This window comes from Lonchura striata, chromosome Z (assembly GCF_050655825.1).
Source record: "Lonchura striata isolate lonStrDom1 chromosome Z, ASM5065582v1, whole genome shotgun sequence".
In the NCBI taxonomy this organism is placed as follows: domain Eukaryota; kingdom Metazoa; phylum Chordata; class Aves; order Passeriformes; family Estrildidae; genus Lonchura; species Lonchura striata.
The window spans coordinates 7868453-7895354 of NC_140740.1; the positions used below are offsets into that span (position 1 = coordinate 7868453).

The 26902-nt window shown below is 33.8% G+C and overlaps 1 protein-coding gene across 3 annotated transcripts in view; it reads right to left on the bottom strand.

The window, feature by feature from the left end:
- Positions 1 to 26902, bottom strand: part of FER (FER tyrosine kinase) — a 153981-nt gene that overhangs the window by 51869 nt on the left and 75210 nt on the right. For all 3 annotated transcript variants that reach the window (XM_021524773.4, XM_021524774.4, XM_085566655.1), the window contains 4 exons: positions 25833 to 25925; positions 19301 to 19504; positions 15713 to 15835; positions 1196 to 1252 (listed from right to left, as the gene is read on the bottom strand). In XM_021524773.4, the coding sequence (XP_021380448.1) occupies positions 1196 to 1252; positions 15713 to 15835; positions 19301 to 19504; positions 25833 to 25925 (477 nt within the window). The remainder of the gene's footprint in view (positions 1 to 1195; positions 1253 to 15712; positions 15836 to 19300; positions 19505 to 25832; positions 25926 to 26902) is intronic.

Here is a 26902-nt window from a genome sequence, read left to right on the forward strand (position 1 = left end):
AAAATCCACCAGGTAAGTTTTTATTTAATAAAAACAAAAGGAAAATTAATTAAAACCTGAGTTGAAAGAAGAAGGAATTTGTGAGGTATACAACACTGGTATCAATGAAAAAAGCCCTCAAAAAGAAACAAGAAGGAAACTATAGATCTCATACTTCTAGTTAAGCTTTGTATTTCCTAAAGAATACACACATCTCAATTTTGAAACTATGTCTGATCAATTTCTACACGAACTACGCTTCTGTGTCCTGGTGGCGCCACATGTGACTTCAAAAAAATCTCCTGGAGACATTTTCCTTCCTTTCCTTCCTTGAAACTATCCTGTTTAAAAATGTGAAGATCCTGCAGCACTTGTATTTTATGAAGGCACAGCTCAATATGGTCATACTTTTTGTCATCTTAATCTGCCAAAGAGCTTTTATCCTGGGAAACAGAAGTTTATAGCAGTATTTTATATCCCCATTCTTGAATTTCCTACTGATTTTTTTATTGCGTACTATAGTAAGAAGGCAATTAACTGCTTTTGATTTGTGTCTTCCCCATTTAATCTTATTTTCTCAGTTTTCAAAAAATCTTTTCAAACTACTCTGTGTTCAGAGTAGCACCCAAAATGGTCTTTGCAGGTGCAAAAGTGCCAAAAAAGTGAAGAGTTTGCCTGATTTTAAATACTTGTAGTTCTAAACAGACTTTGTAAACTACATGTTTATGAACTACACAAGATTTAATAAGATTGTGAAATTATTTAATTTCATCAATGAACGAGTGACAATAATCATGCACAAGCAATTAGCATTTGTTTTAAGAAATAATGATTTAGTCATCTCATCATACCAGATTTTATACACAAATGCATAAGTATACACCTGTTTCTCTCCATGTTTTTATTTATATTTTGCAATATTTTTCTCCAACTACAGAAAGTAAAACAGCCACATCATGAGTTATAAAAATCTACTTAGCTCAAAACACTTCGAAAGGAGGAAAAAAAACCCATATGGTTATTAAATACTTTCAGCATAAGTATTATAACGTTTACTAGCAAGTGTGATTTACATCACACTTTAAAGCTGTCTCATGTATTAGTGTAAAAAAAGACATAAAAATTGCAGTGCAATTTAAAAGAAACAGTACACAGAAATAGCTTAATCATTACCGTATACTTGCTCAAATGTTATTTAGCTCACTTTACTACTTACTTTGCCCAGTAATTCCCCCAGTGTGACATCTTCATGATTGAGAACCCATTTCTTATCCTATGAAAAGGAAAGCAGAATTTTCAGTCTGTGTAAATATGGAAGATACGGTTTCTCTAAGATACATTTCAGTAGAAATGGAGTTGAAAAAGTATTACATTCAGAACACTCAATCACAAGCATACCAAGAAATTTTAAAGCTAAACATTTATAATTCAAAATTTTACAAATCTTGCTTTATTTTATACAATAAAATAGTGAGTGATACTGTATAGAAAATTTTTATTAGAAATTAAGCCTACAGCATGATGGTATGTAGATAGATTAGCACTATATAAAGTTTCACACAAGCTCTGAAATTATATTTAGCACCCTGATTTTAACAATTCATCAAGTGAAAATTAGATAAGAAAACTTCGTTTTAGTATACAATGTAACTTACTACTAAATCAAAAAATTCCCACATTTTTCTCCTCAGTGCACACGGAAATGAACTGATCTTTCAACTTGTCAGCAAGACACATACTTGCATCTCTTCCATCTGTTCTGGAAGTTGGAAATATTACAGGCAACTGCTTGAAAAGACAACACATGCCAGGTAAAGCATTTGCCCAGGCACTGACCATGGCCTGTGCTGGGCACTGGTGTCCAGCTCTACACCCTTCCACTCAGGAAGGACATGGGGGGGCTGGAACATGTCCAGAAAAGGACACTGGAGCTAGGGAGTCTCTGCAGCAAAAGTCAGATGAGGAGCAGCTGAGGGAGCTGGGGGTGCTCAGTCTGTAGAAAGGGAGGTGTGGCTAGGTGGGGGTCAGTCTCTTCTGCCACATCCCAAATCAAAGGACAAGAGGAAATGATCTTAAATAATGCCAGGGGAGGTTCAGATTAGAAATTAGAAAAAAGTTCTTCACTGACAGAGTGGTTAGGAATTGGAGTAAGCTGCCTAGGGAGGTCATGGAGTCACCCTCTCCAGAGATTTTCTGTCGAACATGAATTCAGCAAATCTAAAAAGGGGTGGGGATCATTGCTAGTGTGATTTCTATGCTTTTGTTCGTAAGTATAATGTCACAAGTGTGCATTCTAGAGACTTTCTGAATGCCTTCATTAAAACAAACTCCCAGCACACAACACCTCTCAGTCCCATCCCAAGGATTCCTGTACCACGCTACCATGCTGCATGATTTAAACCAATCTTTACTATATCTCTTCCCTGGGTGGGAAATGGTGAGACTTAGGGGAAATTCTCAACATACAATAGTTTATTTTTCCCCTATACACAAGATTATTACTTAAAACTACTGTCTCACTGATCAAACATCATAAGAAACATACTTCCTTCATCTCACTAGATACCTTCTGCTGAATGAATGCCTCATTCAAAAGCTGTTATACTACAAATTGATAGGAAGTGCTATCCAACTGCACACTCTTTCAATAATAATACTCAAGTTTAAGAAAACAATTTGCAAAGAAAGCTGTAAAAACCTTAACCCACAAAAATTACTACTTAGTGGTATTAACATAATAGTTTTTAACATTGAAATAAGTGTGGTAAAGCTCAAAAGTTAAAGAATTAAAATTGAATTGATTTTTTTAATCCCTGCTTAACTATAAGGATTCTGTACTTCAATGAGTAACTTTTTTTTAATAAATTCACAATATGACATTTCAAAAGGTTGTTTATAAAGGAAAGCAATCTGGTAATTCTTCAGAAAACTAACCAAAGAAAATACCATAAACTGGAATTAAATTATCTGTTGAAGGATTTATAATCATTGCATTACTTTATATTACCTTATATTTATTATTATTGCATTCTCTTACATTAATCATTACCTGTACTTTTTAAGAAAGCCTTCAGTCATTTCTTATACCACTTTAACCCATTCATTAATTTATTGTAGTTCTGCCGGATTTTTCAAAAAGAATTATTTAAAGCTTGATCAACTTTGTTTGATGTAACTGCTATAAACTGCACAAAAGCAGTTTCTTCAGCAGAAGTAAGAAAAAACCTAACAGTCATGTACATCATGCCAGTGTACAATTCTGACACTAAAAAAGAAACAAACCAAATCTTCTGATTTGCAGTGTGTTATATATTAATTAAAACAGTGTTCAAAATACATTGTCATTGGTTCAGATAATTGCCTTTAATAAATAAACTACATTATGAACACTAAGGTCAAAGATAACAAGACATTCTACTGCAAATTTGTTATCTCACTAAATCTACCTGAATTGCTCTGAGTTTAATATGACATCATTCAATAATTAGAATAGCTGTTAATGATTAAAAACATCAATAAGGCACACTTATCAATGTCAAAATCAATGCATAAATACTAGTACTCATAAACAAAGGTTATGAAATAAAGTAATATCTGTCTGATCATGAAGTTCATGATCTTCTCTAAATGCTTAATTCTGACTGTGAATAGAATGTAACAATCTTTCCAGTTTTCAAAAGCCTTTAGTCTACATATTAATCATGTATGCAAAAGATATTGAAAATTATAAAAGAAATGTGACAGAAAAATGGGACAAAAATATTCTTGAATGCAGGTATAGGTCAACAAACACTTTAATGCACATCAGTCCACAGAAATTTTCATTTCATTAAGAGTTAGCTGCTTCTAAATCAAGTGGAGCAAATCCAATACATTTTTGTACCTAATCAAAGTAATCTGAATGGAAGCAAACAGAACCCCTGAGACTATTAATGCCCATTAATTTCACCCAAAAGGAAGCTGTTTATTATGCAGTCCTCTTATTCTATAGTGACACTGCTATAAATCTCCCTTTACCTTGCACTTGTTCAGATTTTTCTCTTGTTAATTTTGGACCACAGAATATAAAAGCACTTCCGAAAAATTCAGCCACACAAATTAGCACTTGAGCGTACTCACTTGCAATCTTAATTATATACCTTATTTCCAAATGAAACTACTTGGGAAATTTACAAGCTTTACCACACTCTATTTCTGTCCTCTAGCTTTCCCCAGGAGGAGAAACTGAATGACACGAATGCCACACTTTAAGCACAGGTTTACTAATAAGATTATGGGAATCCTATCAGTTTATCTTACCTGTGGAGGTACTGCTACATCTGTTGGTCAAACACTGAGAAACAAGCTGTCAACCAGACAGCACACAAAGGGGAGAACTTCGTCAGCCTTGACAGTCATCCTTCCCCAATAGTCAGGCACTTGATAACCCACATCACACTGAAGGCTTTTATATGCAGCAGCTTGCTAGTGACTACCTTTCTAGACTCTGTGCAACTACCCAGCACACTTGTCTGACTTCAACAAAAATAAGCATTTTCAAAGAGAAGAGTTATTTCAAAAACCAAAACCTCAAACAGACAAGTAATTAAAAAATAAAATTTTCACTTGTGAAAATGAGTACTTTAAAATAATCAGAAATGTCTCCTTTTTTTTACTCATAAAACAATGTATTCTGCATATACAGTATTCTTTTCCTGGATACGTAGCATTCCTTTTATAATGTTAGGGTGTTTCATGGTTCCCTAGACCATGATAAGGTTCAAACCTTGCAAAGATAGCAATGATTCAATTGTTCATCAATACTTGCTTCAGTGAGTATACAGGAGTTGTGTGCAAGGCACTGAGAACAGTTTGGACAGCAGATGGTTGATGTATAAAATGAAATCTCATTTCTCCTTTTCTGAGCTATGAGACTGAAATGTTATCACTATTACCTTAAACATCTTCAAAATACGTAACTGCAGGTTTTTTCCTGCCCATCTCCCTTTACTGGGAGAAGCTACATCAAAGAGATCTCAAATTACTATACCAGGAAGAAAGCTTACAAATTGTCTGCAGTAAATTATAACAGCTATCAATAAAAGAGAAAACATAATAATGATCTAATACTTAGTGTTCAAACTCCCTTAGCATTCTTTTCCTATAATTCTCAGTAACCAAGACACAGTATCAATCATTAAGAATTCTAAAATGCTACTTTTTCAAATTTAAAACCAGTAGTAAAGCAATTAGAAAGTAAACTTTTAAAAACAGATGTTTTGAGAATTAGGTATGAATTTATGAGCCTCAGCTTAAATATTTGGTTCTAAAAATCTCACCATTTCTAAAAAGGAGAGAGAAAAGGGAAGGGAAAAAAAGCCACCTGTGTATGTATTCAGTTTCAGAGAACTGCCAAACACCAAGATTCTTACCAAGATTTTTCAAAGAGAAAGAGTGAGGAAACCCTGATCAAATTCCAACATAGTATGAGTAAGAAAAACCTTTATGTAATTATCACTGTTATTTATTCATCTCCTGTTCTCTCTCACATTATTTACTCTTCCTAGCTCAGAAAGCAGTATCTACAGCAAACATTGTTACTGTTTTTCATCTTAATTGTAGTTGTAGCAAAAGTGAAAAAGGATAAAAAACTCTATAGGCTGGAAACCTTAGTTGACTTAGGGAGCCCCAGAAGGAATCAAACAAAACTTATTGCTTTAAGAGAACTCAAAAGATATGACTTTCCAATATTAAGAATATCCAAGCACAGCATGTGGCATTTATGATAAACCTAAATATCCCTCCCCTTTCCCTCATCCCAGTACATTATTCCATAACATTCTTCTAGAAAACCTCAAAATAGAGGGATATTGTCAACATTTCAAGAGTCAAGTGTATAAACATGCATGATGCCTGTTCCTCCATGTTTTAAGCAGAGAAAAAATGCATCAAAAATACTTTGGAAAGTATTATTTGCTCTTCTTCTTCCAAGTTAAATAGGAAATATCAGTACTATGAATTACTGCAGCTAAGAGCTATTTTTCCACATCAACAGAAATGGAAAGTTAATCTTTCCTTTCCAATACTAAGTATAATTGGAGTAAAATTCTTTTTATGGCTAAGAAAATCAGAATCGCAGACAATTTTCATCAGATGGGTATTCAAATCTCACTTATCAGAACTTGATGAACCAGACAGAAAAAAAAAAAAAAAGTAACAGCTGTGTACATGTGGATAGGGCTTATTAATGTAGGAATGAGAAATTGTCTTTTTAGAGAAGTACTATTTTTGATACCACCTATGCCACTAGATCTAATGTTCATATCAATTTCATGAATCATAAATTATGTGTTTCAAGTCCTTCAGATTAAGTACAGAAGTAAGGGTAGCTGATGGGAAAGATTTTTCATAAGAAAAGGTGGATTTTACATGAAGAGTTTTGAAAAACTTCACTGGCAACTTCTTTAAAACTGTTTCAGAATAAAATTCATGAGCTGTAAAAACTGTTATGGAAGCTGCTTTGCATTATTAACAGCACTGTATTAAGCTACACTGATGAAACTCAATGTGGGTTGTAAAAGAGAATAATATCACAGACAGGTTTAGCTCCTTGGGAAAAATTACTATTTTATCTGATTTCTTACTGTTACATAAAAAACTCTGTGAAGTTCAACCCTCCTGCTAAACCAAATTCTAAATTATCATAAAACAGGAGGGGAGAAGTAAGATTTGGAAAAGCTACTGTGCAATTTATAAACTGCATACGTGACCTCAGATTACCTGCACAGCTGTTCTTTGACCATTCTTTCTTGAAGATCAGTAGACAAAGTGACTGTACAATTCAACATACAATACCCGTTTTCCTCAGGGGTTTTTTTGCAGTAGTTCCCTAAGCTTATGTTTTCTTATTCATGGAAGGGCTAAAATGTTGCTGAGGATATTTCAGGAAAAATATAGGAAATAAAGAAAAATAAAGAAGTTAAAAACAACCAAGAAAACAAAAAGACATAGAATGTGAAATCCTTTAGCTCAGGAAAAAGAAAGTGAAGTTTATGTCAAAATCATTATATTTCAAGCACATTAGAACACATACTATTCTTCTTAACTGAATACAGTAAATTCAGCTACCAGAACAAAGTACTATGAATCATTGGTCAACCAAATATATTCAAACAGAAAAATTATCAGCTCTGGATCAGGTATGCCCTACAAAACACTCAGAGGCAAACAAAACCAGTCGGCAATGTGGTTTTCCATTTAAACATTCCATATAATTTAAACAGAGGAATGGAAAAGCAGAGTCACATTATGCATGCATAATACCTTCCCCAAACACTCAAATTATTAAAATAGGCTAAAATATTTTCACATATGTGCAAACACATTTTTACTCCCACCCACATATGAAAAGGTATGTCATATGGGGCTGGGGGAACTACAGGTGTTTGTAAAAATGTCCAAGACAGTCTCCTTGAACTATATAAGATACCTAGCCACACACTTAGTTCCATCCTGACTTAACTTCAAAAATATCCAGTTGTTTCCAGTTAGATGATTTCTTTACCCCAGGAAGATAAACACTTAATTCATCCCTCAAAAATAATGTCTATGTTTCAGCATGCATACCTTTCAGCGTGCTACAGTTCCACATTAACACTTCCACCAAATTACTATTTTGTTTAAAGCAAAACCCCAAGATCCTTCATCCTATGTTTTAACAGCCACACCTGCTCATTTTGCACTGTCTTTCATAATCTTCAGATAGCATGTTAAAACCACTGAACTGGAACAAAATAACCAGTCTAAATTTCAAAAATTCTTCTGTATTAGCTAATTTGTGACTGCAAAAGTGCAGGGAAAAGGCAAAGCCACACAGAAAGGAAACTGCATGCTTAACTTATGAGATTTCAGTGTACCAGTGAGCTTGGCCTACATTCCAAGTAAGAAGTTGGTTTTGAATCAGAAGTCATTCAACATTACATAGATGCCAAGAGTTTAAAAAGAGCATGCTGCACCGGATTTTTACATCAGATGCATGCAGTTCTTTAACAAGATATTGGGAATTTCTCACATACCATTAACTCATTATTCAGATAGCAAAAACACTGGAAAATCTCACAGCAGCAGAAAAAGAAAAGCCGATCAATGAAGGTCACACAAAGAAAAGCTGCACACACACCAAATATCTCTGCCAGATATTAGAAGATTCTATTTTTACTTTAGCAATCTTCTGAATGCTGTCTTCAGCAATACTTTTTCTCCCATATTGGTGACAAAATTTTCCTGTGTGGTCTGTAGCAATCTATACTTTGCTACTGTAATGCTGCTGGCTGAGGTAATTTTGTTCACAGTAGTCAGTGTGGGGTTGTATTTTGGTTTTACATGTTAAATTATTCTCTTGACAAAAATGATTACATACGAAGCAATCTTTATGGCATGCATATGTGCAAATCCTTCTCTAAAATTAAACATGAAATGAAAACAGTGAATATGAATGGTTTGAAGAATTTACCACCTATTCTAGCAGTTATACAAGTAGCTGGGAGGGGATAAAATTAAGACAACTGACACCAAACAGACCAAAGGGATATGCCATACCATTCAGCATCACACTTAGCATATAAAGCTGATCAAAAGGAAGGAAGGGGGAGGATGTTTGGAGTGAAGGCAAGGTGCCTGGAGTTGTGCTCCCCCAGTTGCAGAACTTTGCTTTCCCCCTTATTGATCTGCATGAGGCTCCTGTCTAACCCTTTCTCCAGCCTGTCCAGGTCCCTCTGGATGGTAACCTGACCCTCTGGTGTATCAGCCCCTTTGTCAAGACTGGTCTCATCAGTGAAACTGCTCATGCCCCAACACCCAGTTTGTTAATGAAGTCAATGAAGGAAGGCTTGGACACAGTACTGACCCTGGGGGTACAGCAGTAGTTAGTGGCCTCCAATTAGACTTTGTACCACTGATTACCACTCTATGGGGGTGATCTTGATTTTTGTAAAACACTATGTAAATCACTAGCAACTTTATTAGTTACAGGAAAAAGAAAGGAAATAAAGATTTGTCACTCTATTAGTGACAGAAAGGATGGTAATAGCATTTACTTCATTATGAACTAAGCATGAAATCCATGCACTACCCTCAACAGTAGGCTAAGTACAGTATTTACCTTGCAAATAAGGAATCCTAAAACCTTACCTATTCTCACCCCTGAATTCCTCCTTAATCAACATTTAAATAAACTGATCTTCTTCAGAATTTGGGCACTATTACATACATCGGATGCACTAACCTGATTTAAGAAAAATGTACCTTTCTTACCCTATAGCTCCTTTTGTGTGTATCCTTTACTCCTCCATAGCTGAAATGTCATTTCACTCCTTTTTAACATTCTGTTCCACTTCAATTGATGGAAACCAAAACACTTAAGCAACCACAAGCTACTTCACAGTACCCCACTGTGCACAAATATAACTCTACAAAGGAATGTAAGAGCACAGACACTCATTCCTGTTCTTAATCTCCACTGTGTTTTCTGACCCATGACAGCCCACGTTCAAGGAAGGTTATGTGTTTGTCAGCCATATATTATGAAAATACTGAAAACTCAAAGCATTATTTGCATTAAGGTCATCCTGACTGCACTAGTGAAAATAGGAAGAATATAATCAGAGGACTACAAGAAGTTTACAACTCACAATCTTATAGAAAATAATTATTAGGGAATGTCTGAATTCCAAATATGGGGAAGAAGTCAGAATCCATAAAAAAACTCCTAAGCATTTCAGTTCAGCAGAAAAGCTGCTGCAGTCATAAACAATTCTAATACAATTTTTTATTACAATTCTGTATTATAAAGCTTCTGATAAAAGCCCAAGTTTTTACAAGTGTTCCATAAGGTACAATTTACACCCAGAATATTACAGAACACAATCAATTCTTTGATTTTCACATGTATATGCAAATTACCAGCAACAAAATCTAGTAAATCTAAATAATCTTTGATGAAGGATCCTTTAATTGATGCAATTTATTCTCTTATCTACCAGTTATCAAAAAAATTCTCTTAAATCTTTCATTTAATAATTTTTATTCCTTCCTAACAATATACCTTTTTATTTTTTTATAAGAATGAATGGCTTGCTTCCATCTCTTGCTTTATAAATTTTAATTATTTTTTCTACTTCCTAGTGTTTCAGTTGTGTTTGAAGTAACTCATTTTATTCAATGTGCACTCCACACAGCAATATAGCATTCTGTAATTTTTTTAATGAAAGTTGTACAGAAAGTAGGAATGCACATGTTGCCAAGGTTTCATTTAAAATTTCATGACAGAGATTTTTCTTTATGAGATTGGTCAAAAATTACATTGTATTTGTTAAAATGAAATTCATATACTTGATAAAATAAATTTTTTTTCTAGGTTTGAGCATAATGCTTACATCCTTTATAAATCTTATCTTTCAATTTTAATCTAAACCTGATCATGGAAAGAAATACCAGAGAAACAAGACTGAATTAGAAACATTCAACATAGCAGATGTTTATTGCCATGGCCTCTAAAAAAAAACTATAAAAAAGAAAAAAAAAACAAACTTTAAAAACTAAACTATAAAAAACTTAAAAAAAAAACTTTGAATATAAAACAACCCTTGTTATTCATTATTCAAGAAGCCTTATCTACCTCCATTATTACTACACATTTTAATAAGATTTTTTGAAAAAGTAAGTACTTTCAATTTTGAAAATACACAATATATTGGAAACTATACATAAATTTGGTTCGGTACTTTGTTAGCACAAAGAGTAAATTTCTCTCTTTTTTTCCCTCTTCTCTACAGGGTAACATGCCTTGACAATACAGGCCACCATTAAGGATGATGCATTCTTTTTGTTACCTGACAGAAATATTGCAATAATCTCTGCTAAAAATTGTTAAAAGCAAATCCTGTGACACTTCTCCAAATTCTGAAGGAATAAGAACGTAAGTGATTTGCACCTCTAATAATAAGATATGAAACTCTGCTCTCAAATGTCAATGGCTGCAGGCTATTGATTCATTTTGTATTCAATAAATACATTCATTTCCTCTAAGTATGTCTTTTGCATATTATAAACACTCACTTTTAATGGTAATCAGTTTTCTTAAAGAAAACTGAAGATAGATTTTGACATTTAAAAATGTATGTGTTAAACTTTAACCACACTCACAGGAATTACAACTTTAGGCCAAAAAAACCAGCATGCAAAGATCACTACCACCAGGTGCTTCCTGGCATTCCTACAGAATGCCTAGCCAAATTAGTGGGTATCACACAGGTAATCCAGGGTGCCACAGGAATCCTCTTTGGAATGACAAATCTAGCTAAGGTAGAGCTGCAATAACTGCATCACTCTCTGCTACAGGCTGCTTCCTCCTTTCAGACTCCTGCTCCTCAAGAGTTGTCCTCAGCTCAGACTCACTATGATCTTCCCCACAGGCAACACCATTATTGCCACTGCTTCCCTCTGCAGCATCTTAATTGTCTCCAGCCATGAAATGAGCATCTAAAATTGTGTGACAGCATTACTTTGCGACAAACTTGGCCTTTGTAAATTGTGTTTCTATCCAGTATCCCCCAGCAGCATAAGAGTGGTTCCCTGAAACTGAGACTGTTCAGTAACCTCCTCCAACTCCTCCTCCTGTGCTTTTGCTGGCCTGAGGGGCACACACTACATGTACTCTAAGCCCATGTGTTGTCTGCAACAGTGAAACTCAGCTTGCTTTGCTAAAATAAAACAAATCCCCCAGAAAACCCACCAGCAAAAAATTAGCATAATTTCAGATTTTCATGAAGAAAATCTAACTTAAATTTATAGCTCTTCAGAATTTCTTTCTATGTCTAACTCATCAATATATTCATACCTTGCAAGACAGCATCAGATCTGCAGAGAATTCTAATGTTATTTGCAAACTTATTTATCAGCATTAGAAACACTACTGAGAAATACCTGGGTTTTTTCTTTCAGCACTTTTCTTTCACTTCATCATTTATGAGCCATCATTTTCCTGTGTATGCAAATATCAGACCATATCACAGGTTTCTTTGTCACATAAAAACAGATCCAGAATTTTTAAATTAAAGTTACTAGTAACAAACACATGGCTTAACTCATCTGACAAAGTAGCAGTTAATTTTTTTCCATATGCTCAGAATTTGAATTAACTACAGAGCATTCAGCATTCAGAGCATTTCAGCACTAGTGAAATAGTAGCAGATCTCCAGAGTGAATCAATTGGTGCTCAGAATCTGAAACATCTATCTGGGGAAAAAGCATCATTTCAGGCTAAATCTTTCCTGGTTCTGAAAACTGAACTCCCTCCCATGAGCAGCTGTGCATCCTGAGCAGATTTATTTCAAAGTGTATTTATGATCTAAGTGAAAACTTTAATACATGCACACTTAAATTAAAATGGTATTCCTTTTTTTTTTTTTTTGATAATTCTCTTTTCTAGTAGTCAAACTGAAGCACATTCACACCTTAATATAGGTTTTGTAATCTGTAAAACTGTAAAAACAAATTATATTTAAAGAAATCTAAAAACTTCCAAAACAGGAGGTCAAAGATATTAAAAGATTAAAATACATCCAGTATGGTAAAACCAGCAATTTATTAACAAAGTCCTAGGGTGTGCTTTGAGTTACTCAGGGGTTTTGTGTACCAGTCAATCCATCAATAACAACCTGAATAACACAAAATACGTTTTTTTCCTAGAAGATTATAAATAAATATGAGACGTTTTTCCATTAAGGAAGTTACTCACAGATATCTTTTTAATGCCATCAGTTTTTCTAATTTAAATTCTATTATTAGAGAATCATTAAAATTCCAAGCAGGTAACTCAGTATACATGAAATGGGACATGGGACAGGCCTTTTGTGACACAATTAAGCCTGTTCCTTTCAAGGGCAACATCACAGAAGGTGAACACTAATTTTACTAACATAGTAAAGGAGGATGAATGACTGTGGGAAGGAAGAAAAGCAAAAGCAAATGAAAAAGGGCAACTCTTTTTCTTTTTTTTGCTGTGAAGTTTGTCATATTTAACTTTAAATTTCTAAATAGGTTATTACAGGGACAGCAATTTGCATAAGAAGATTAAAGATTACATGAAATGACAATGACTGCTCTGCAGCTATAATGTGAACAAAGCAAAAACAGTCTTTGCACCTGCCAAATGAACTTTAATGAAATGATTAATGACATCTTGGTAATAGCACATGATGCATAAATTACCCTCAACACTAGGTGTCAGTTTTCACTTTGGAAAATTGACTTAAAATGTGTGCACTTCTCCATATGAAAGCCAGAGTTCCAAGCAAATTAAAAAGGAAAGTTCACAACATTCATTTGCTTCACTCTGAAGTACTTCTTCAGAATACAGCAAATAGTTTTTATCAGATAGGAGAACTAAAACCACCATGAAATTATAGCTCAAACCAAAACAATTAAATATTTTTGAGAATAGCTGCTCTTAAGAAATTCAAATCAACACTGACTTATTTGGCTCAAACTACAGGTCAGGAAGCACTAAGGATACCATACATTGGATTTAGCTTACACCAAGTATTAGTAGCTATAGAAACTGGTATCTCATTTAATAAATTCATGAAAGTATACATGCAATTGCAATATGCATATTAAAAAATCCATGCAATCAGTTTTTTGTCACCCAATACTTTTCTTAGTACTAACAGCCACCCTTTCCATTACTTCACGTAACAGATCAGAATGGAAGTAGAAAGGTTTACTAACCCTAAAGAAAGTACTCTTGAATATTAAGACTGATGCACACCAGGACAAGGTAAGTCATATGAAAAAACAGATGCAGCCTGTGGATTTTATGGACAGATGCCAATTACTTGCATAATTTTTGGGAAACCTGAGTAGTTGTGCACTGCAGCTCAGATCATCTACCAACTAGCACAATGCTAGAGGAAATGCCATTATTTCAACTAACTATTAGTTAATACTGAGTTTAGTTTATACTAACTCAACAAACCCAGGAAGGAGTGGACAAACTTCATTTTCACCCTGAATAGAGGAAAAACAAAAGGCTGACTGGAAGTTAGGGGTTTTTCCTTTTGTTTTCTTTCTCTTAGAGAATTATCTCCTATTTTGTTGCTAAACGACAATAATTTAGTCAACAGAAAAAAGAAGTTGCCCTGGGAAAGGTGTGGTTGGCTAGGTTGGATATGAGCTCTCTCTTGCTCTCTGGGTTTTGGAGGAGAATGGCCGGATCTACTGCCTGGGGGGGAATTCGCTGCTGCCACGGCAGAGGTAATGGTGAAATGAGCAGGAAGCCATTTGGGAGTATGTTTGTTCTGTAGGATAGCGACTAAAAAAATTATTTGGCTATAGTTACACAATCCTATGTTTAAATTAAAACTTAAGTTACGAAGAGAAAATACTAAATGAAACAAAAAAGGCAGGAATAAGAAACTGCCTATCTTCAAAGTAAGCATCAGAGAATGAAGAATGACTGCTGTTTTACAGATTAGGTGTGTTCCAGTTTACCAGAAAATAAGTAAGATAATGTGATAATATTCTATACTATCGTTTTACATTTACTAAAAAACAGGGCTGCTTTCACATTATGTACAGTCAGAAAACAGAAAAAGCATTACACCTTTAAAACACAGTATTAAAGAGAAAGAGAAATTTGCAAACAGGCTTAAAAAGATTTCATTTTGAGCTTATTTGGAGCTTAAACCATTTATACAAAAAAATTACTCACACATCAAAATTATGTCCTATGCTTTCTCATGTGATCTATAATGAATGTAAACAACTTATGAAGCATCAGTTTGGTAATCAGCAAGATATTAACATAAAATGTGTATTTCCAATGCCCCATTCTTAAAATTTTAAAATTATATAGAAGAGTTAAGTGCAATTTTGAGAGAAAAAAACATACTTGACTTTCTTAGGATTATTAACAGAAAAGAACTAGGACCCTGGAGTAGGTAAAGTAGGTAACTAATGGTCAAATATAAATTGTCATACTTCCTAAAATTATGTTGAATCAGGCCTGAAACCAGTCTTAAAAAAATAAATACATCAAGAACAAAAGATGCAAAGATGTAAGTGGAGTTGGCTTATGAATGACATAACAACTAGACAGATACTAACTTTAAAAACTGCTAGAAGAAGTCAAGGAGACTCTCAAAACATACAGTTTAATACTTAGCCCTTTTTATTTCGATCCTGAAAGACTTTCCCTGATTAAAAAGGGAATTTTTGTTTTAAATGTTCATTGATGGTGGTATATCAGTTCCTTTTCATGTGTCTAACTTATTTTTGCGATATAAAATAGGGACAAAATGCAGTTGTATTAAGTCTTCCAAATTTCATGACACCTTCTCCATTATATAAAATAATTTTTTTACTTTATAGAAGGAACAGCAATGAACTACTACTTTGAATTACTTAGAGCAATCCAAGTGTGAAACCAAAAATAAAAGTATTAGGATACTTGGTAAGAAGTTGAATGCTATTCTTTCAAAATAGCAGAAATTCATGGTAAGAATCAGGATGGAGAGTTGTTTTAAGTAAATTAATTGCACAGAGGTGAAAATTTTGAAAGACATCAGGAGCCAAGTCACAAAGTGAACAAAAATGAAAAATCCTCTGAGAAGTTCCACAGAAACTTATTTAAGTAATAACAGAAACCCCCAAAAATATTGTCTATTAAATAAAGGTTCTGGAATGTATGCTTTACCTTAACAACAGGATTAAGCAGAACAACGCCCGACTTCTTTGTAATAACTTGCTTTGTTGTGTAATGATGTTCTATGAGCTGAGGAATAGTTGGAAACCCAGTTCCCTCAAAACGATATTGATTCTGTATGGACACAAAAGGAAAACCTTATTTCTCTATAAGCAATAGTTTGAACAAGAAACTGCAAAAGTGCTTGACCAAACTTTCTTCACTAGTAACCACAAAAAAAAAAATGTACACTTTATTTATAGAGTTATTTTAGATTCCTTTTCTGACCGATTGGATAGCATTTATACTAACTTAACCTGAATGATAATTATGAAAATGATAAATTAATAAATTCAAAATTGCTTCATCAATCACTTAAGGCAATATGATAAAATAACTCTATTTAAACTATTTTAACTATATAAACTCTTAATTTAAATAGATAGGGCTGTTAAAATCACAGCTATTACAGAGTGAAATAAAAATATTGTAAACCAGAAAAAACAACACCAACTTCTTATTTATTTCTAAAAATTACAGCAAGCAAACTAAAAAATATATATGATAAAATACTACAAGAGATAAAATAAACAGGAGATATGCAATGCTATCCTAATCTCATCTTTCTTCATTTATTGTCTCATAAAATTAGTAAAACCCTGCAATAGTTTATAGAATGCATGACTAGTCTTTAATAAAGAGTATTTATCAGGAATGTCTAAACAAGCTAGAGACAAAGGCAGGTGATACACAGGCTTCAAACTGAAGTTGGGCAGGACCTTGCAGCTGATTGTGAAACACAATAAAGTCTCCTGCTTTAGTAAGTCTCAGTATCTACAGAGAGCTTTTCCCACAAGGCAGTAGCTGCCATAAGCCAGTCTGACAAAGCAGCAATGAACAAGTACTGCAATTTAAAAAACTCAGAGCACAGATGGTGATTCAAGTTCATTTACACAAATGGGCAATGAGCACCTCTACCACTGGCATGGTAGAGCTCCAAGGGCTCCAAGGGCTGAATTCCTTGCATAGTGCACGCTAAATTCACTATTTCCTTAAGGGTTAAAGCATTAACTTCCTGAAACGTGTCATTACTGTTGGTTAAGACAGCAGGGTCTTGTCAGCTGTTTTTAACATTCACAGATCTCTATCATAAAAATGTTTCCACAGTCTGAACGTTTTGTTGTTTATTAAATAGTGACTCAGCTTTGATTGATCATTAACACTAGTTCCCATTCCTTTCAAATAAGCTCCTTCATACTTCTGTGCTGATCCAAAAAACTTGCTCTGAGTCTCCTCAGCACAACCACCACTACTGCCTGTTACTTCCTCATTCCAGAGCCAGCCACTGCCCATTTGCTTCCATTTACGTAAAACCTTTAGAGAAGCCAGTGTCCTTTCATTCTGTGTGTTTACACCTAATCCTGACCCTTACTAAGATCACTAACAAACCAATACGTTAAAATGGCACAGCCTCAAATAAGCAGAAGTGAAAACAATGGTAGCCTTGAATGACAGCAGTAAATTTTGATGCCCAAAGCTGAATGATTAATTAATTTATCATGTAGTTGTATCAAGATTAGCTTTTAAAGTAATCATAAAACCAGACACTGAACACTTATACAATTAAAGGATTGCTGTTAAAACTGATGTCTTACTCTAATCTTCAGTACTTAATTCAGAAGCAAATATGGAAACCTGTCAATGATCCAAGAGTCAGCAACTGTTTCTTGACCAGTCAGAAATCTAATTCCACATAGTTCATATCAATGTAAAAAACAAACAAATCCTTTGTACTAAACTCTCCTAAAACTTGTCTACAAAAATGTTCATTAATAAATCCATCACTATATGACCCTAACACTCCAAATACCTATTTTCTAGAACTTAATAATTCTTTTTCTCATTCTCAGAAAATTCACCCCATAGGAATGCATACAGAGGACGGAACATCTTTAAGGACAAAAAAAAAGTGTTAGCTTCCATGACTGACAAGAAAATCTACTACAAATTAATCCCGAGAGCAGATGAACATAATGCTTTATTAGTAAATGTACAAGCAGATTAAATATCTTGACCTGACAATGCTGGGACTGTCCAGGCTATGCAACATTAAATAATATTAGTCTCACATTTCAAATTTAACTGCTCAGAGAAAGTACAAAACTATGGAGAGAAAGATAGCTTCTTTTGTTTTGTTTTGCTTTGGTGGAAACCTCCCCACACACACACAACGGAAGAGAAATCTGATTGGCAGGCCCTTAAATAATAATTGGAACTTGGACTTGAAAGTACAAGCTATCTTTTTCAAGATCTACTTGCACAAACAATGATTTGCACAAAATTATTTCAGTTAGACCACATATATAATGTGCTTTTATTTCTGCTGGATCAGATCAGGGTGCACCAAGCACCTTGTAAGACTCTAGGTATAGGTAATTTTTTTACTTTTATTTTCTCATTTTGCACTCTGACACATCAAAATACTTTAAGGTCATACAATCAAAATAAAATAAACTGTGTGTTCACTTTTACAAGGAAAATTCTAGGTGATAACTAATGAACACTCTCCAGTGTGACAAGTGTCTATAATCACTAATCCTAGAGAAGCATTCCAACCTCTGTGAAGTTTGAAAAATATCACTGCTTCTCGAAAGAAAATAAACCAGGTACACATTGAGTTACCCCAGGCATGCTGCATCATCTGGGGAGTCACACAATGAAATTCCCTCAGTGTATCACCATTATGCAATTAAATTGAGAATTCTTCTATACGTGGGAAACTTTATTACAAGAGACTGAAGAGACAACACTACTGAATCAAAACTGAGAATGATTTGCTGCGATTTCATACTTCAATAAATATTTCTAGCAATGTTATGGGAACTGTCACATTTTTAATAAGTTTAAAATTCTCCAAGGTAAAAAGAAAAATGTATCATTAAAAAAACCAAGCAATGCATTAAGAGGAATAAAAAACCCCCTACTGCATAAAGGTAGATGATAATTAATATGATGTTCATTAAGTCATCAATTTTTTCCTCAGAGCAACAAGGGAGTCAATTCTAGTCCTTAGAAGCATACACACTGTACAACATCCAAAAGTGTTTGTGTAATACTGAAAAAACAAGAACCACAGGACTAAAAAAAATAAGCATTGCAAATGCAACAGGAACTTCAGTTCCCATGTGTATAAAAATAAACACAGATTACTTTCTTCTGTATGGTTGTTTCCATTTTTCAGGAAGATGCAGTGCTGTCTTTCCAGTCTGAACTAGAAGTAGCCTAATTTGCACCAGCTATGAAAATGGGTGACCAAGTAATCAATAACCAAATGTAAATGCATAAATAAAGAGTAACAATTTCCAGATTTCAAAATATTTACAGAAATATCTTGCCTTTTCAGTATAAAACAAAAGATACTGAATAACCTGATACTTCATACTTTTCCTTTGTTTCCCAGAATGACCTTTACCCCCAGTTCCAGCACTGACGGAAATATTTCCAACAGCTTTAATATTTGCACATAAAGGCTATATCCATTTGCTATAGTAAACTATTTAGGTCCTAAATTGAATATTCAGTACTATATCAGAGACGTACATCAGCATATTGTATGATAAAGTGTCTCCGTTGTCCATCTGAAAACACAGAAAGGACATATTCACCAGGTTTCCCGTGGCTCTCTCGCACCAAGAAGTCTCCTTGCTGTTTTAACAGCTCCTGGGCTTCTATTCTTGGAATTGCACCATGATACCAGTCTTGCTCAGCCAATGGTTTCTCAGTGGTTGAAATTACATCAAAGAACTTGGGAAAAATATTGAAGAAAAATGTTACTATAATTGTACACTTATAGAGTTTACTAGTACATGGAAAGTATCACAAACAACAATAATTTCTGTTTTATGTATCTAAATTATGTATTTCTATTAACCAACAGAATCAAGGCTCTTACAGCTCTTACACTTGGCACAAAAGCATATTGATCACCGTCTTTTCTATTTACCTGGAAAATCAACATATCAAAAGCAGAAGTTTAAGGAATCATCCATAAAATGATGCAATATTTTTTATCTGGCTTACTATTTTTTGTAAGGCATACTGACCAACTCCTTCTCACACATTCTGACATACTACTTACAACTGAAAATAATTTCTTTATCCAGACAGAAACTTCTCAGGCACAAAACCATAATACTCATACAAAGCACTTGAATCGGATAAACTGTTTTCACAGAATTTATCAATTGTATCCCAAATCAATTAAAAATTATGTGTTTTCCTAGCATGCACCCTGTAGTGCAGCGTACACACCTGGATGTAGTGTCCTTATGATAAGACACAAAGATTATAAGGAATTGTCTTCACTACATGGAATTGGCTGCAAATGGAAGCTACCAGCTATAAGTGGGAGCTAATCAGTTTTAATCTATGATTTCACACATTAATTTAAACATGCCTACATTATTTAACAGAACACTGAAGAAAACTTTATATTTTGTCACTGACCACTTCTGATTTATTTGTTATGAGTAGGAAGACAAGCCCTCATTTAAGCTGTATGTAATTCAAAAACATTGCCAGAGCTCATAGAAATTCTCAGAGCCAGAGTGGTAAAACTGTGAATGACAACACAGTTCACACTGTGAGTAGAACAGGTATGTGAATGTTCTCCAGCCTCCTGAATTGCACCTAAGTAACAGCATGGAGATCTACATCTCAGTGAAGGACAATTAAACAGATGCAAGCAAAGCAACACCATTCTGAATTAACCTCTGCTATTGCTCTGCCCTGGTAACAACCCAGGCTGGAGGCCATCCATACATTTAAGGTTCTTCTCAGAAGATACTTTGATTATAGTGCCACACCTAGTCCAAAAAAACACTAGGAATGGTCTCGGACTCTGAGAGTGGAAATGAGCAGACCCAAAAATGGGAATCTAAACAGAAATTCTTGTTTCCAAATATCTGCAATTCTTTAGTACTTGGATATATTTTTAGCTGTTAAAAATGTCTTTGTTGGCTTCTGGCTGCCTAAGTTATACCTCAAAGAACCAGTTTAGTCCAAAACTGATGGAAAACTGGAGAACATATTTAAGAACCTGACAGACCCTTGTGCTCTCAGATATCAACAGAAAGAGAGAGAATCATCATGGATTAAATTCTCATCAAGGAGAATTTCAGACCTGAGATTTGAAACAAGCACTTATAACCAATATGTGATCACTAGAAAAAGTGTGGTCTGTTACAGAGTCAGAGATAGGAAGCACTATTTAAGAAATAACTACAGCTTGAACACAAATTGCACAGTTTTTAGAGGCAAAAGCTCTACTCCAATGTTATGTGTTTATCAGCACAATGAGCTGCTAAAAAGCAGAGATACTGATTGTCTAAGAAGGTAGTCATATCTTTCAATTTCATCAACAGTTAAAAAACATCCCAGGTGAAAAATGTTCACCATTGTTAAATGACAATATGACATTTTCTTTCACAAATTTCTAAAAGAAAGAGAAAAGCTTTCAAAATGTTAAGACAATGTGATTTACTTAAATATTTATTTCAAGTAAATATTTTTTTAATTTATTTATTCAGAGATTCTGAGCTCGACTTGAAAGAAAACCTAAACCTCTGTTATATTCAGAGCAGCAAACCCTTCAAGAGGAGCACATTCCTACCTGAGAGGGAATGCTCCTAAGGATAAAAGTACAGTATAGGGTTACTTCATGGCCTTCATGAAAGTTTAAGAAAAAAAATCAACCTGACATGCAATTTATTTTATAGCCTCAAAAGGAAGCCACCAGATTGTAACATTTGCTTATGTACAAACTGGGTGCAGGCTGAGGAACCAAACAATCAGGATCAAATCGCAAAACAAAGTATCTTAAGAGCCTTTATGACAAAAGAAAAAGTTTATGGAAGGAAAACAGAGCATTTTAGACATAGATAACAATGGTATTGTCTATAACTCTCCCGTAGATTTTCCCCCTCTTTGAAATTTGACTAAAGTGTTATCTATTACTTCAGAAAGCAACAGTGGAAATTCCATGGAGTTCTCTGTTGATTGTTTTTCACTTCACCTTACCTTGATTTATCATATCAAGGTGGTTTTTCTGATGAAGTAAGTGGCAATTACTCTTGAATGTTATTAAAATCTCATTCTTTTTATGAACAAGTCTTCTGATTCTAACATATTGTTTCTATGATATAATATTGACCCTAACTTGCTAAAGAATGAAACATGGCTGAAAGCCCAGAAAAAAACAGTACCAATGCACAATATATAACTACTTTAATATTGATTTCAACTCAGTTTACCACCATTAGTACTAATATTTCTACTGCATTTTATAGTTCGAATTACACGATAGATTGGTCTTTAAGGAAAACAGGAGGAAAAAAAAAAAGCTACCTGCACAAAATTAAATTCCCACCTCTTTTCTTTAAACTCTACTTAAATATCATCCAGCAAGTTAATATGACAAGTTTATATTCTAGACTTTAATGTTTTACAATTTCATTTGGGGGCTGGATCTCTTGCTCATTTGTATGTACACTTACAGAAGCATTCCATGATTCAATAGCCTAAAGGAAGAAATATTGCTTCTAGGATTTTTGTTGTTAATTCTGCTGGAAGGTAACAATTACTAACCAAACCGTGCAGAAAGAAAGGAACTCACACTGCAAATTTCAACTCTCCCTCTTACTTTTTTTTTTTTTTTTTTTTTTTTGCCATTGTCTTTTTTCCCTTAAGATTTCCATTTATTTCCATATTTCACCCATTGATTATTGGGTGAGGCTGGGGGGGTGTGTCCTTATATATTTAATCACACTTTTTCTTCTACAAGGAGATGTATGTCTCGTGTATTTGATCATGCTCCTCATGGATCTAGTACTGTCCACTTTCCTTATATTGAGCCCCTTTCTCTCTCCCTGCTTAACAATCCATTAAAACATATGCTCTTCTCCAATAGTAAAAAGAAGCAGTTCTCAGCTGCTTCCCTTATTTCAAGAAAAAAAAAACTGAGACAACAGCAATGTGTCATTTCTAACTCAAAAAAATTGTGCATTATTCATTCCTTCACTTGCACTAACAATTAAATAAAAATAATGGGAATGATATTTTATTATACTTATGTTCAATATTGTATTTTTGTATATATTCTGAATGCAAATGTTCAGTAATCCCTTATTTTCAATCTTTGAGCAAACAAAACATTTTCTCAAGGTACTTTTTCTTTTACAGTGTAAAAGAGTAGCCTGACACTAATGAGAATCCAAAGCAATAAATTTAGGTTGACAATTTAAGACATACCCTATGGAATATTCTCTCTGTGTACCTGGCTCATTCCCACATGCTAATAACATCTGAAACAAGTATGAATTCCACTTATTATCCTTTGAAGAGTAAAAGAAAAAAATCCTGTTAACAAAAGCAGATGTTTGTGTCAAGCTCAAATGTGTCATACAAAAAAAGAAAATATGCAGAAGGGCAGAAGCTGGTATTCATGATGCAATCTGTTCAGACTCTTCATTCAGATTATTCACAGCATTTTATTACCAGTACACAAAAGTTACCCCCACTGTTGTGTTTCCTCTCCTCATTTGATTAAACTTACATCTCTTGCTGTTATAGAAAATTGGATTGCATTTTGTCCAAGAAAAACTGCCTGAATCCTCTTTCTTTCTCTTCAAGCAACACTTTTTTCCTGTATTACCTTCTCATTCTGAGAGCATGCATAGAATTTCAGTGTCAACACACAAAACCTCCTGCTTGCTTTTAGAATGGCAGAGTTTCCCTATGGCTTTTTCCAGATGATATACAAAAAAATTAGTCCTCTCAAATTTATACAAACAAAATTCAATTTATCCACCAATTAAAAATACTAGACAGTGTTTATAATATAGCACCACATTTAAATAATGATATTGTTCCATTTCTAAAGTTTTAATATATTTAAAAATTAAATACTTAGAAATACTTAAAAAACTTTAAATACTTAAATAATTTGTAAACAGGTAGTATCACATTTTAGACTAGACTATATGAGATGATCAGTACTGGTTCTTTTCTGAATCTGCTTTGACATCCTTTTTTTGTACTGGTCTATTTTAAAAAAACTAAAATTTTAAATGAATGTTAATATTACTTTATAATATACATTCAATAATCACTTTGAATATTGATGCATAGTAAGCTTTAAGTACTAGTTTATATATTTAGCAATTAAAATTATTATGTAGTTGTCAGCAGGAAAGAGATGACCACATTTAATAGCTAAGTACTAATTCGTGAAGCAAATTTGAGCTGTATAGATATGGTCAGCTTTTCTAACACAAAATCACTAAATCAAAATACAAAGCAAAATTGAAAATTGGCTAGTTTATGTATTCTAACTCTGAAGTAATTTAGTTGTCATTTAGGCGACAGGTAATCAAGATTGCACTTGTTACTCAGATTTTACTTTCTGACTCAAATGAACCAATGCCAATCTTACTTCTTACAAATATATTCCAAGATTTCACCAGTCCTATCTACCATATATCTACAGCCAGATTTACATCAGCTTCCATGAAATGAAAACAGTGTGGCACATAGACTACTGAAAATGACACTTTAAGCCAACTGACATTTTGACATTGACTTTCCCTGATTTAATCTAAGCATTTTATTTTTATCTTCCTCTTGAGATATTTTTTCTCTTCCAATTTTTCTCTGAAGCAGTTCTAGGTATGGTATTTTCTGTGGTTTCTGGAAGCTTTTTGGTTTACGTTGAAGTCATAAGTTTTGTAATACATAGAAATAGACATGAATGCTGTGCATCACCTGCATAAAGAGGTGAGATCTTATAAAGAACAGAGATCACAGAAATATACATTTTAATCAGTTTTTAATATGAACTGCTGCCTTTTTACCATAACTAGACCTTTAATAAAATGAAGATCACAATAATGTGGAGATTTTGTTTAACATCAAGGATATTTTAATATTTTAGCAAGGTTTTTCCTGTTAGTTTTTGAAATGCCATGCAAGTCTCATGTTTTTCAGAGGAAAAGCCTTTCTACCCTAATTATATTTCATTATCATACTTATTTTTCCATTCCTCCATCACTATGTACCATTGTCCTCTGTATACACATGTATATTTACACATATGTAATTGTTATCTGTTCCACCCATTCTGAATACTATCTAGCTTAAATATGGTTTGCCATGTCCTTTAACGGGCCCTTGGATGCAATCCTGCAGCATAAAATACAAGACCCGCTCCTGAATTTTTCTCAATAATGCTACTTTGAGCTTGTATTTCAGGTGACAAGATCACAATTAAAAGGCAAATGGAAACAATTTTTAAAAACTTCACCCGAAGTTCTTCCAGTATTTTTTTCTTTTGCTTGGTTTGTGAGTTGTTGTTTTGGTTTGATTTTAAGTTGGGAGGGTTATGGTGATCACGCGTTCCTCTTCAAGACAAAGGCAGAAGGTTTTCAAGTACAATCTGACACATCCATAAGTAGGTGCTCAAGGATTCTAACTGATAGTGCAAGCTTCCATAGGAAACACACAGATGGAAATACAAACTAAAAAAAACAAGGACATTTGTCCAGCAATTACAGAATTTGAACAAAAGCTAACTACACCCCAGAGATACTCAACAATCATTTTTACAGTGGTTTTAAGCAAGATTACTTTAAGTAACTTAAATAGTACCAGCAGTAGTAGCACTAGTAACAATATGCTTATACATTGGAGCTTTTTATAAAAAAATATGGGTAATACAATTATTGCAACAATTGGTAAAACATGTATGGCCACCTAACATACTACAGATTATTATCATACAGTGCATTTCAAGAAAATCAGCCTCATTGGGAAGAATATTTTGAACAATATAGCATCACTCTGGGAGCTGCAAAGAACACACAAACTGTGATTCTCCCAAGTGTGGCAAGTTGTTTTGACATACCATTACACTATGATATTATCCTGTATGCTGATCAGTCAGCACAGTGTTTATATAACATTATTTTAATGTAATTTTTCCATTCAAATGGAAATACATGATGTTTCAAGGACAAAGAAATCTTATTTAAAGTGAAAAAATAATATATCCCAATACTACAATATTGGTACTACTTACCGATGATGAACCCAACATGGATTTTGGAGACCTTATAATTCCAGCTATGGAATGACGTATGGTGTCAAATCTTGAGACTTTATCCTTCTTGTCCTAGGAGAAAGGCCAGAATCTTTAGTGAAAAAAAGCAGATCTGTAGGATCAATGATTTATTGGAGAAAGTGCAATTTAGAATCCTGAATTTCACTGAAATAAAAGATAGGAACTTAACTGCTACAAGCCAGAAAGTGTCAATATCAGCAGGATTAGGCACAGACCAATTTAGCCACTTATAAATTCTGTATTTCCTAAAATATTTGTGCAATTTTTGAACTATAAAGAAAACTGAAATTCTTTTATACGCCAAAAACAAGAGACATAACTCCTGTTCTCCTGAAATACCTGAAATACATTTTTAGGGCTTTTCCCCTTTATTAACAGGTTCTTCTCTAACAACAGACTACCTGTAAGTATTAGCCTCCATTAGTTCAAGTAATAGAAGCCATTTCTCTTCTGACATTAGTGTATACTGTAAGTGCCACTGTCACTTCTGACAAGTCACCGTCTGAATTTAAAATTCTGCAAGAATGGTGCTCTGACGGGAACACTGAAACAGCCTTTAAGCATCTCTAGTTCAGCAGAACTCAATATAAATTCCAAGGTCTCATAAGCTGACGTAGTCTGAAGACTGTATTTTTCCTCATCTCTTACTATCAGCTCTCAAATTAATAAAAACCTTAAAAAAAAAAAAAGTATTGTTAATTTTAACATGGACAAACTGAGTTTATTGCTTGTAAATCACCTTCAGAAACAGCAAAGATACTTCAGTGAGTACTCACAAAGTATATAAACTTGAAGAAGAAAAATCTTACATTAACAATCTCATTCTAATTAGCTTTAAGTTAACTAAACTGTAAAAAACTGATAATGAAGACAGACTACAACTGTTTGCCAGTGTTACAAAGAAAAACTACTTCAAGTTTCCAATGTATACTTCTGACAGAAGAAACCAAAGCCCTCATAATGTAAGAAATGCAGCTTCAGTTTTTTCCAGGACTCCCAAACAAGCAACAAATCTGCACACCAAATTT